The 11,933-nt window shown below is 50.6% G+C and overlaps 1 protein-coding gene across 2 annotated transcripts in view; it reads left to right on the top strand.

Moving 5' to 3' along the window:
- The first annotated feature begins 1,922 nt into the window (after positions 1-1,922).
- The window catches only part of GATA6 (GATA binding protein 6), a 35,819-nt gene continuing 25,808 nt past the window's right edge, over positions 1,923-11,933 (top strand). Inside the window, exons 1-3 of one of the 2 annotated variants that reach the window (XM_077135810.1) lie at positions 1,923-2,190; positions 3,539-4,692; positions 9,082-9,248. In XM_077135810.1, the coding sequence (XP_076991925.1) occupies positions 3,576-4,692; positions 9,082-9,248 (1,284 nt within the window). In that variant the 5' untranslated portion in view covers positions 1,923-2,190; positions 3,539-3,575. The other variant, XM_077135811.1, reaches the window with a different exon arrangement.

Here is an 11,933-nt window from a genome sequence, read left to right as displayed (position 1 = left end):
CAAAAAAAACATTTCACTTAAAATGTAGTTGGAACTCACGAAAAAACCCAAAGGAAGGGATTCGAAATGTTGAGCGGCCGGCGGAAGCAGAACCATCTCTTCGGGTAGTCTCATTCGATCGAACTCAGGTTAAATTTTAAAGCCCGGGATCCTGCTCCAAGTCGCCTGTCTCCATTCCAGAGTTTTCTACCTTCAGCTTTTCCAAAATACAACCACGCTACAACTGGGAGCCGCCGCAGTGATAGGGGGAGGCAAGGAGGAATGTAATAAAAGTGACTAAATTGAACGAGAACGGTTTATGGACCTTTTCGGTAGCAATTTAAAATTCAGCCCTGTTTAGCAGCAATTTACAACGAAGAATGAAAAACGATGAATTATCGGCAACTTCCTCGTTTCGGCGTCCCCCCCTCCCCCGCGCCTCCCTGCTCTGTCCCCTTCTTCCCGCTGGAGCCACAGGTTCAAAACTCACAGTTCTATGGAGACGAGACTTGACACTTAGCATCGAGGTCTCACGATCTCTGGAAACCATATTTTACAGTGCGCCTACCTACCCTGGATCACCTCTGCTTAGGCGCTTCTCTCTTTCCCAGCTGGAAAAACAAAACAAAACAAAATAAAAAAAAACCCAAATGCTCTCAGGGACCTTTAGAAAATCATTTACTCCGATTTACCTGGGGTGGGGGAAAAAAGTGCAAAAATCCATTCCCACAAAACAACTCCGCCTGCCCTAGTTAAATTCTCTCTCGGCAGCCTGCTGGGGTCACGCTTGTCGGAAGAAATCCTTTTTTGTGAGCAAGAGGGAGCGAGACATATATCACCGCTCCCGCGGAGCACCAGCCCGCGGCCGTTCAAGTCAACGCTGACAGATCGGCGCTGATAACCCCGTGATGTTCATTTCCAGTCACTTTGCCCGCTAAGAACCGTATCAGTTTGTACACAGTTGTGATAACTATTTGAAGGGAGAGAAGAAGGGGTGTGTGTGCGGGGGGTGGGGGGGTGGGGGGGGTAAGGGAAGCTGTGATATCGCGCGGGTCCAGAGGAGGTGACAACCTTTTTCCCCTCCAATGACTAATCTGCGACTTACCTGAAGTTTTCCGGGGAAAGCTCTGAGCAAACGGGACATTACAATTCTGAGGGGATCCCTGAGCGTGACTGGCGTGGAGTCATTTTACCACCCTGAGCACCCATCCACTAACCTTTACGTACGCCACGACCCCGAATTCAAAGTCCCCAAAGGTTAGTTGAGGAGTGGCAAACGTGAACTTCACGAAACCCAGGAATTTACTATGTTTCTTTAGAATAGGGGGGAGCCAGGGAGTAGCTGGACACCCGAATTTCTCCTTTCCCAGAGCCGCGACTCTGACGGCCAACTCGGACTGAGTCCCAAGGTCCCCCCAAAGGGTCAGGGAAAGTTTAAGACCGGTCACAAATAACTGCGGAGCCAAAAGTTAATTTAATGTGGAAGAAGGAGAGGGGAAGGCCAGCGGGGCAAAGAACCTTCCCCTGACACTCTGGGGACGCGGTAACCCGCGAGCTCGCGCGCTTCTCCCGCTGCGGCGGCAGCGCGGTGCTGTGTGCAGCCAACTCCTCCCGTGCCGCGGCTATTTTTTTCCTCTCTCTCTCTCTTTTCCCGTGTGTTGCTGAGGGGGTGGGGTGGGGGTGCTACTCCGAGGCAGGATGGTGTGAGTTGACTACTTCTGCCGCCTCTGCCCCTCCCCCGGCGTCCCGGGGCTCCGCTCCCCCTTGACGGCCTCGCCCCCACTCCGGAGTCCCCACCGCGGCTCAGCCTACGCCCGCAGGCTGTGCGGCGCTCATTGTCTGCCCCGGGCGGCGCGCTCCCCTCCCCCTCGCCGCCTCCTCCCCACCCCTTTTCTCTCCTCCCCTCGCTCCCTCCTCCTCCTCCTCCTCCTCTTCACCTCCAGCGCCCAGCTGCTCGCAGAGCGCAGTTCCGACCCACAGCCTGGCACCCTTCGGCGAGCGCTGTTTGTTTAGGGCTCGGTGAGTCCAATCAGGAGCGCAGGCTGCAGTTTTCCGGCAGAGCAGTAAGAGGCGCCTCCTCTCTCCTTTTTATTCACCGGCCGCACGGCGCAGCCCCGGGACTCGCTCTCGCCAGCAGGCGCCCTCGGCCTCTCTCCGCGCCCGGGAACACCCTCCGCCGCGGCTCTTCTCCATGCGCTGCGCCCGCCTGAGGTTCGGCTCCTTCTCCTCCTCGCGTTACCCTCTTCCCTCCCCTCCACCGCCACCCTTTGCTGGGCCCTCGGCCTCGGCTCTCCAATCCTCACCCGTCCGCGGCCGGCTCCGAGGGTTTTTCCCCGCCCCCCTCCCGCCGTCTGGAGCGGCGCTCGCGATCCCGGGACACCGCGAACCAACTTCTGGTGTCTTTTTCCTCTCCCCCAAGCGCTTATCTGCGCTCAGCCTTATCTCCGAGTTATCTCGGCGCAAAGGGGCGGGAGCCGGTAGTCCGGCGGGCAGGGAAACTTATTTCTGGCTATCTAGCCCGGGTCTGCTTGTGGCATTAATTTTAGCGTGGTTATCTCCAGTGAGCCGAAGAGATTTGGGAAGGCAGCCCCGAGGAGGCCAGCCCGGCTGCATTCGCTTTCCTCCCCCCACACCCTCCGAATCTCCTTGTCATTCTTCCTGCTCTCCCCTTTGGGGTGGCTTTGGCTCAGGGGCGGTCTCACGTCCCCCCTGGCATTCGCCCCTCCTTTTCGCCGCGCTCCGCTCCACCTCGCTACGTCTGATTCCGGAACACTCCGGTCGCTTCGCGGCGGGGGATGGCCACCCGGCGTGCTGGGCTGCAGACGGGCGCCGGCCTTAAGGTGCGCCGCGCCGGGGAGACGCGGACTGGGCTTGAGATTCCCGCACCGCGGGCTTCCCGCACTGGGCGTCTCCGCCCCGGCGCCCCACCTTCCCGAGCTGCACTGCATTGCTCTCTGGGTCTCTCGTCAGCGCAGTCCGGGAAGCTCCGAGAGAGCCAATAGGCAGGACGCGGCGGTTTCGTTTTCAGGGACAGGTTGCCTTTCTTGCGCTAATGATTTTTTACATCGGGAGCCCACCCATGGCGAGGGGGACCCATAGGGAGGCGGGATGAGGCGGCGCCGACAGGCACGCAGCCACTTTTATGTGTCAGCGGCTAGGAGGGAGTCACACTGAGCCTTGGTCACTTTGGAGCGGAAGGAAAACCTTGGCGAGCCTCGCTTTCACCCCGGGGCTCGGGAGCGCCCGTGGAGGAAGGATGCTGCGGAGGCGGCGGGAAGGGAGGGCGAGGGGCACCCGCCGCGAGGTGCGCAAGAGGGAGGCTGGGTATCCCTATTCTGCGAGGATCCTGTGGGGGCTGCGCAGCCTCCTTTCCGCCCTCACTCCCTCCCCCCACCCCTAGAGCCTTAGGCAGAGAAGGGATCTTTGAGGAGTTTCCTTAGCTAGAAAACCAAATTGAGGTGTTTTACAGCCTGCACTTTTGGTAACTTCTTTAATTTCGAATCCTATTCGTTCTCCTGCCTCATCTCCCTCCCCACCCCCACCCCCACCCCTGTCTCAGGAGCTAGAAGTCAGCTTGGAGAGGTGCAAGATCGTGGATGGCCTTGACTGACGGCGGCTGGTGCCTGCCGAAGCGCTACGGGGCCGCGGCTGCGGACGCCAGCGACTCCGGAGCCTTTCCAGCGCGGGAGCCGTCTACGCCGCCTTCTCCCATCTCCTCTTCGTCCTCCTCCTGCTGCTCCCGAGGCGGGGAGCGCGCCTCCGGCGGCGCCAGCAACTGCAGGACGCCGCAGCTCGACACGGAGGCGGCGGCGGGACCCGCGGCCCGCTCGCTGCTGCTCAGCCCCTACGCTTCGCATCCCTTCGGGCCTCCGCACGGACCTTCGGCGCCCGGGGTCGCCGGTCCCGGGAGCGCCCTGTCGAGCTGGGAGGACCTACTGCTCTTCACTGACCTCGACCAGGCCGCAACCGCCAGCAAGCTGCTGTGGTCCAGCCGCGGCGCCAAGCTGAGCCCCTTCGCACCTGAGCAACCCGAGGAGATGTACCAGACCCTCGCCGCCCTCTCCAGCCAGGGGCCGGCCGCTTACGACGGCGCGCCCGGCGGCTTCGTGCACTCAGCGGCCGCGGCTGCCGCGGCTGCCGCTGCGGCCAGCTCCCCGGTCTACGTGCCCACCACCCGCGTGGGGTCCATGCTGCCCGGCCTGCCGTACCTGCAGGGGGCGGGTAGCGGGCCGGCCAACCACACGGGCGCGCATCCTGGCTGGCCACAGGCCTCAGCCGACAGCCCCCCGTACGGCAGCGGAGGCGGTGCCGCGGGCAGTGGGGCTGCTGGACCTGGCACTGCTGGCTCGGCCGCGGCGCACGTGTCGGCGCGCTTCCCGTACTCACCTAGCCCGCCCATGCCCAACGGTGCTGCGCGGGAGCCGGGGGCCTACGCAGCCGCGGGCAGCGGGAGTGCGGGCGGCGTGAGTAGCGGCGGCGGGAGCCTGGCGGCCATGGGCGGCCGTGAGCACCAGTACAGCTCACTGTCAGCGGCGCGGCCCCTGAACGGGACGTACCACCATCACCACCACCACCACCCGAGCGCCTACTCGCCTTACGTGGGTGCGCCACTGACGCCCGCCTGGACCGCTGGACCCTTCGAGACCCCGGTGCTGCACAGCCTGCAGAGTCGTGCGGGAGCACCGCTCCCGGTGCCGCGGGGCCCCAGCACAGGTAAGGGTCGCCGGCAGAGGGGGGGTGGCGAGCTCGCGGCGCTGGGGCTCAAGCGTGCGCATGGGGCTTTACTTTCTGGGCGCGCTGAAGTCGGCCCTGCGGCGGGAAGGATTTTCAGGCCTGTGGCGGGGCGACTGGCTGCTGAAGCGGTGCTTCTGTTTTGGGGACGGGTCTCAGTTCCCTTTCATGGAAGTGACTAAATGTGAATATACCGCAGTGGCTTGGAGAAGCTTGGAAGATGTGACGATCGGTAAATGGCCCTAGTTTGGGTGTGAATGGAAGAGTGATACCCCATGAGAGGTAGTCTGGGAGAGCTTTAGGTACCTGGATTCACCCTCTCCCCCAAACACACGTGCATAGCAGTCACGCCCAGATTAACTCTCCAAGGGTGAGGAGTTGTTTGCGCGTTTCAAAAAGCCCCACAGCAGAAAAGCAAGGAGGGACCCAGTGGGCATTTCTTTCTCGTCTCTAACTGGGTTAGAAAGAGGCAAAGAAAAGATGAGAAGACACCTGGACTGACCAGCCTCGTGATTATCCTCAGGGAAAGCTGGTGGGTAGGCCCTTAAGATTTGGTGACAGGCTGGGCCAGGGTGCTGGGACTGCCTGCGTTTGTCTGTCCTTCAGGTAGAGTCCAGGCTGGAGCAGGATCCAAGGGCTGGGGACACCTTTTCTTCCTCCACAGAGTTCAGCCCACCAATTTTGATATTCCAGTTCTACTTACACTCTTGTTCTGTGTCTGGGGGCCTTTGGAGTAACCTGGGAAAACACAGTTTTCAAAATACCTCGTTTTGAAAAGTGTTTTGTTCTGCTCAAGCAGGGGAGTCTGAGCTTGTGTTGTCCAGCCTTGCAGCATTCCCAGTCCTTCTTGATACTTTCACATGTCTCTTTTACTTAATATTATCACCTGTTTGATAGGCCTATTGACTCATGAGGAAAGACCAAACCTTTTCTTATTTGTTTGAGGGGAGCTGTGCGGAGGCCCCAGAGTGGTGGCCAGATAGAGGGAGGCATCTCAGTCTGAATTGTGCTACTCAGGTCCTTGTACCCAGGTCTGGGCTTCACATGGGAGCCTCAGAGCTCTAGGGACAGCAAGTCCTTCATAGGGGGATTAGTTAGGATCGTGTGTAGCTTTACCAACCTGGTGTTCAAAAGATTCTGGGAATGCCTAGTGACTTGAAAGTAAAGGAACTAATTTGAACAGCCTCTAGCTTCTGTTCCTCCGGGGGCTGTAAGACTTTGGTCTCAAAATTCCCTTGTCTTCCTTTCCTTGCAAAGCTGGCCCTGAGACCATCTTTACCATCTGCATGTGGGGTGGGGGTGGGGGACCCTGTTGCAATTTGCCCGGTAGGGTTGAGACTTGAGAGAGCAGAGGGCTCTCACCCTTCTTGCTGCATAGGGACCCAAGTCTGGCTCCCAGGAGCTGAGACAAGGAAGATGAGGAATCTTCAAAGAATGGGAAGGGGGTGGTGGTGGGGTGTGAGGCTTTTTTCAGTCAGAGATCTGGCAGAGAATCTGTAAGGGTGTGTGAGTTGGGGTGGGGGTGGGGTGGGGGGCAGCTGGGTTTGAGCAATCTCCTCCACAGCTTTGCCTGTTTTTGACACACCTTAGCTTGATCTCCATATTCTTTTCACCTAGCCTTCAACATTTCGCTTGACTCAGAAGTAGAGACAGTCTAAAATACATACTCAAAGTCTTCAGATGTTTAAAGTAACTGGTTGTATAAGAAGAGTCCATTTAGATAGAGGCAGTATGGTGCAGTTGCAGAAACTTAAATTTCATTTCGTTTTAAATGGCCCATTTCACTAATTTTCTCATCTTCTGGGCAGGATACTGCAAAGTTAGAAAAATCCTCGTAGACCAAAAGTGTGTTAAAAAAAAAAAAAAAGGAAAAGCTGGGAAGAGAGTTGTGAACACCCAGCTTTTGCTTAAAAGGTCTGTTAAGAAAGCAGGAAGCTACAGGGACCTACAGGGACTAAGCCTGTCTTTGGGGTGGGGGTTGGGGTGGGTGAATTGTCCTGACACATGCTGTGTCACAAATGCTGGAGAAACCTTGGTCCCCAACCATCTCCCCTTAGCTTCTTTGCATTTTTTTTTTAAATAGCAGTTGTGTTGGAGGCAAACTCTTTAATTGATTTGAGCAAAAACAAACAAACAAACAAAACAAAACAAAACAAACAAACAAAAAACAGGGCTAAAGCCTGAGTGCTTTTCTCAACCTGCCCAGTGTGGGGATCTCTGGACAACTTGCCTCATATTCCTCTCCCTGACCTTGCTGGCAGCAGGAGTCCTGAGGTCCCCTTCAGTCAGCAGACCCAGCACCCTCCAAAGATTCTGTTCAACTCTTCTCACTGCACTGGGTCTTAGGACAACACTTGCTGTCTGTGCCATTTTCTCCTGAGTTTATCACTCTCTAGAGGTACCCAAAGAAACCATGTCAGGAGAGAAATAATATTGAATAAGGAAAACTTGGTGAACAAGCTTCCAGTAAAGAAGTTTATTTAAAAAACAGCCCCCCTCCCATTTTAGTCTATAATTATAGGACTGTAGCTGCTCAGTGGGGCTATAGAGTAGAGGTAGGGAGGGAATGGGAATGGTTGCTTTTATTTAGTTATTTAGTTATGCAAAGTGGACTTGAAATAAAATTTTGTCTCTGGGGTTTCAGATAACTAAATAGTTCTACCTAGGAAGTTCAGATTGTTTTCTCATGGGAGTCTTTATTGTTTCTACCAGAGGGGAGGGAGGCCAGGCATAGGGCTGTGTTTTCCAGGGAATGCCCCACGCTCTATGGAGAGGGGCTCTGATAGGTAACATTTTAAAGTCAACAACAATGACAAATACCTTGTTTAACTTCAATGTCCTTGAAGTCCTGGGCATTTTACTGATTACTGTAGTCAATAGTGGCTTTTAGGGAGGAGAAGAATAAATCTTTGTGATGTGTTGTAAGTTGCAGTATCCCCATGACAACTTTGAACTCGAGTTGTGTAGGATGCTGGTTTCTCTTAAACTTATAAGGAGACTTGTTTTGTAGGGTAAATAGTACTAATGGAATGAAAGAGTGTTTTGTGTTAAACTCGCATTTAAATATCTTTAGACCCACAGTTGATGGTGGATTCAAGTTGTAAACTACAGGGGAATGGGAGGGAATAGAGAGGCTCCTTAGCACACAATCTTCAAATAAAACTTCTCTAAAGTGAAGTGTTTATTTACTTTACAAAATGATCAGAAATGCCCCCTCAAGAATGCCAATTTGGAGCAGTTAAACCCTCTACAATACAAAGTATCCTAAACAGTGGGAGATCTTTTTAAAATGCTTTCTACATTTCTATTTCATTTTTGTTAATATTTATTTCATCATATTTAAGCTTCTTGAGGGGAAATAATAAAATGTTACAATCATTTACTATTAAGATTCTTTTTTATCAGCATGTTTAGGTTAGTTGTGAATCCTCAGAAGCAATCGAATAATAAAATGGCATAAAATAAGCACACTTTAAATAGGTTGCATCGCTGAAATGTTTGGGTAGGAAAAGGGAAAACAGTTCCATTTAGCTCCGGAAAGATCTTTGTTGAAGATAAAGATAATAAAGTATGAGCTGTTTGTAGGAATTTTGCACATAGAAGCCGTTAAACCCACTTTGAAATCAGAATATTTTAGTGTGGCATGAAAATAAACTTAACATTTACCTCTCTGCATAATAATGGTTGTTTTATTTTTTGCCCCTTGAGAAGACCTGAGCAATTTTCTAATTGATAGAAGTATGCAAGAACAGTAGTTCTAATTTCACTTGATTTCTTATCATTATTGGGAAATAGTGCATAAGGAAGGGTGGCAGATGCAGAAAATACTTTAAAAAGCAAATAACGCGTCCCTTCTGTATCCCTGGCTATTTGTGGTTTGGCGCGGGGATCGGTTATCAGTGTTAATATTGCGTGGCTTGTTCGGGTTTGGCAAGTATATTATAATTATGATGGATTTTAGTTCTGAAAAGCTTGGGAACAGCGGGGTAAGGGGTCAGGGGGCGCCCACCGATCTCCCTGCTCCTTATCTCATGCTCAGAGCTTTGGAGACAGAATGCAGAGGATTTCGGGCATTGATTCCAGCACTGTCTCCGACCCTCCTGGGGTGCCTCCTGGGCGCGCCCAGGGTATGCAGAAGACCCGACAAATGGTCTGCAGATCAGTAGCTACGAAATCAAACACTCGCTCGCGGCTTGGCGGCCAAGGAGAAATTGTTGTCCGAAAGGGCGCGGGTGGGGAAGCGGGAGCAGCGCGTGGGTGAGACTCACATTCGGGCTCAGGCGTGCGGGTGCGCTGCGCGTGCACAAGAGTGTTGGAAGCGGCGGGCGTGGTCCGCTCTGACCCCGGCGTCTCTTTCCCGCGCTCCCGCAGATCTGCTGGAGGACCTGCCCGAGAGCCGCGAGTGCGTGAACTGCGGCTCCATCCAGACGCCGCTGTGGCGGCGGGACGGCACCGGCCACTACCTGTGCAACGCTTGCGGCCTCTACAGCAAGATGAACGGCCTCAGCCGGCCCCTCATCAAGCCGCAGAAACGCGTGGTGAGTGTGGGGCGCGCTGCCCTCCCTTCGGGCCGGGCGGTGCGGGCAGGTGTGGTGCGGCCGCGGGGATCTCGCTCTCGGGTATAGTCGGAGCGAGGAAAGACCAACTTGCGAGTCCCCGGCAATTTCCAGCGCCCACCCGCCGCCGCCGGAGCGTAGGTGAACCCCAAGTCAAACTTCTGGGAAGCGAGGTAGCCTTTTTCTGTATTTATAGATACGGAATAAAGCCCTGAAATGAAAAAGAGGAAGTAGGTTTAGGGTACCACCATTTTCTTAAAGTACGAAAACCTATATTTACATATCTCTAGCTGTATTTATTTGCAAATGCACTGAAATATTCCTGGAAGGTAACACGAGAAATTGGTAACGGTGGTAATGCTCTGAGGCGCAAAACTGAATCCCAGCCGAGGTCACTGAAGGAAGGAAACTTTTACTCTTTGGCTTAAATTTTTATTCTTGGGAATAAAATGTGTGTGTGTGTGTAAAACATGTTCATAAGACAACAGACCCCAACCTTCCACGCCCATAGCCTCATTCTGGGTCTTTTTAGGCTGGGAGACACGCTTTTAGCCCCCAATTCCAAAGATCTTTTGGTTTGCCCTTGAGTCTGAAAATTTATTTACTCCGACTTCGTTATTTTTAAATCAGAGAACTACATAAAACTTGAGAAAAAGTGTACTTCTGTATATTCTTTTCAAGGTGAAGATTTTCACCAATTTGAGCGTATTTTTACCATGTTTTAAGCTGTGGGAATTCTAATTTTTCTTCATGGATTAGTCTCTTTCCATCATTGTTATGTGTGTTTATTAGCAGGAAAAAGGATTTTTATTGCTGAAGGGATTGGAGAAAATGATTAAAGCTTTCATGAACCTCACTCACTGTAAGGGTAGTGCTTGTTTGGCCAAGTACTCATACTCATACCTTTTAAAGTAAAATATTTTACAGTCAGATGCCAGACGTCTTAACTATCCAAGTAATTTATTTAATCGTTATACTCTAATTAGCAGCAGCAAATGCTACACATGTTGTTTGTGTTAAATAGATTAGAGTGAAATTGCATCACAATGTAAGTCTGACACCTTAAAGAGAAGCAATTAGTTTTATGATTGTTTTGTTTTTAATGCATTTAAAATCAAGTGGCCGAGGTTAATTTAATGAGCGTGGTGTGTGCGGCTAAACTTATTACAACCTCCCACAATTTAGGATTTTCTTCAAAGGGACACACACTTCAGTGTGGAGACTCCCCATGGCTTTCATTTTTCATACATGTATCATATTTAAAAGAAGAAAAAGTGGACCCTGGACAAATATTACAAGGAAGTTCCTTGTTTTCATATATTAGCCAATGTATGAACAGTGCAATATATTCTTATTTGGAAAGGCACATTGAGCTGAGTACCAACTGATCTCTGAAATGTAACATCTCAAGATTTGGGGGACAACCTAGTAGGATCACAGCTATTTAGTTTCTACTTGCTTTAGAAATGTATTCTGGTAACATCCATATTTAGGTAGTGCCATTTGTTTTTGTGCACTTACCAGTAAAAATAACTGTTACCAGAAAGGAAACAGTTTTGAACATCCCTGAATCAATGAGTTTTCCTTCTGTGTGGCAGGTGTCTCGGCAGACAGCAAGGTCAGCCAGTATGCCTTGCAAATGGGTTATAAATGATACCAATTGAAGGGTGTGTTATTATCGGTTCTCCTTGTGGGCTTCTTATTTATGGTTTTGATGAGTTTAGCTTAGTTTTCAGAAACAGATTATTGAACTCAAGTTTGTTTAGCCAGCAGGACAGAACCAATCACTGTGAATTTGAACTTGTAATACATTGCAGAAGAAGAGATTTATGGTTTAACTTGAATTCCTTATTAGTGATGAATATAACCGAGATCACTTGTTACAAGGAACTTTTATAACCCATCCACCTTTATTTCACATGTTTATGAGGACTAGCTCTGCTTATGGTCTGCAGTCCACAGTCACAAAGTTCTTTGTTGGAATGGCAAATTCTGATAACAGGTTTACTTCACATTGGCTCCAAATTCCACTGGAAACTGTCATAAATGCCCTGTTTATAAACTTCCTATCCTAGTTTACTGATTTCACATATTTATGAAGTTGAAAGGAGTGTCCCCCTAGGAAATTATTCTCTTTTAACCAAAGAGAGAAAGGGGAAAACAAGAATAAAGTTTTGTTCATTTTCATCATCTTAGCAAAGCAATCTCTAAATAGTTCTGCCAACCAAACATATTTAATTCAACTGAAAGTAAAATTGATTATTTCTTAGCACTTCTTAGAAATTTTTGCACTGCTAAAAGGTTTGCCAGTGTCTTTTTGTTTTCATAACTTGTCTGGAAAGAGTAATGCTGAAGTAATACAGCAGGATGTGAATAGTAAATGCAAAATTCAGTTTTATCCCTTAAGTTTACCAGTAAAGGTTTGGAAATCTCTATCCTCCAATCTGTGAATATTTATACATGCTTAGTTTAATATTTTTGTTGTACATTATATACTACTACTTTTCTTAAATTAAAAGGCGTTGCCAACTTTCCAACTTTTTGTACCTTTGTGCTTCTTTTGGTTCCTGAATTTTATTCATGGCTTTTTTAACAGAAGTCTTGGCACAATTTTTATAATTGCCCATCTACGTCATTTAAAGACAAATCTTTTATTTTCTATTCTGG

The sequence above is a fragment of the Tamandua tetradactyla genome, chromosome 18, assembly GCF_023851605.1.
Source record: "Tamandua tetradactyla isolate mTamTet1 chromosome 18, mTamTet1.pri, whole genome shotgun sequence".
In the NCBI taxonomy this organism is placed as follows: domain Eukaryota; kingdom Metazoa; phylum Chordata; class Mammalia; order Pilosa; family Myrmecophagidae; genus Tamandua; species Tamandua tetradactyla.
The sequence above is the reverse complement of the archived record's forward strand: the minus strand, read 5'-3'. Positions and strand labels throughout refer to the sequence as shown.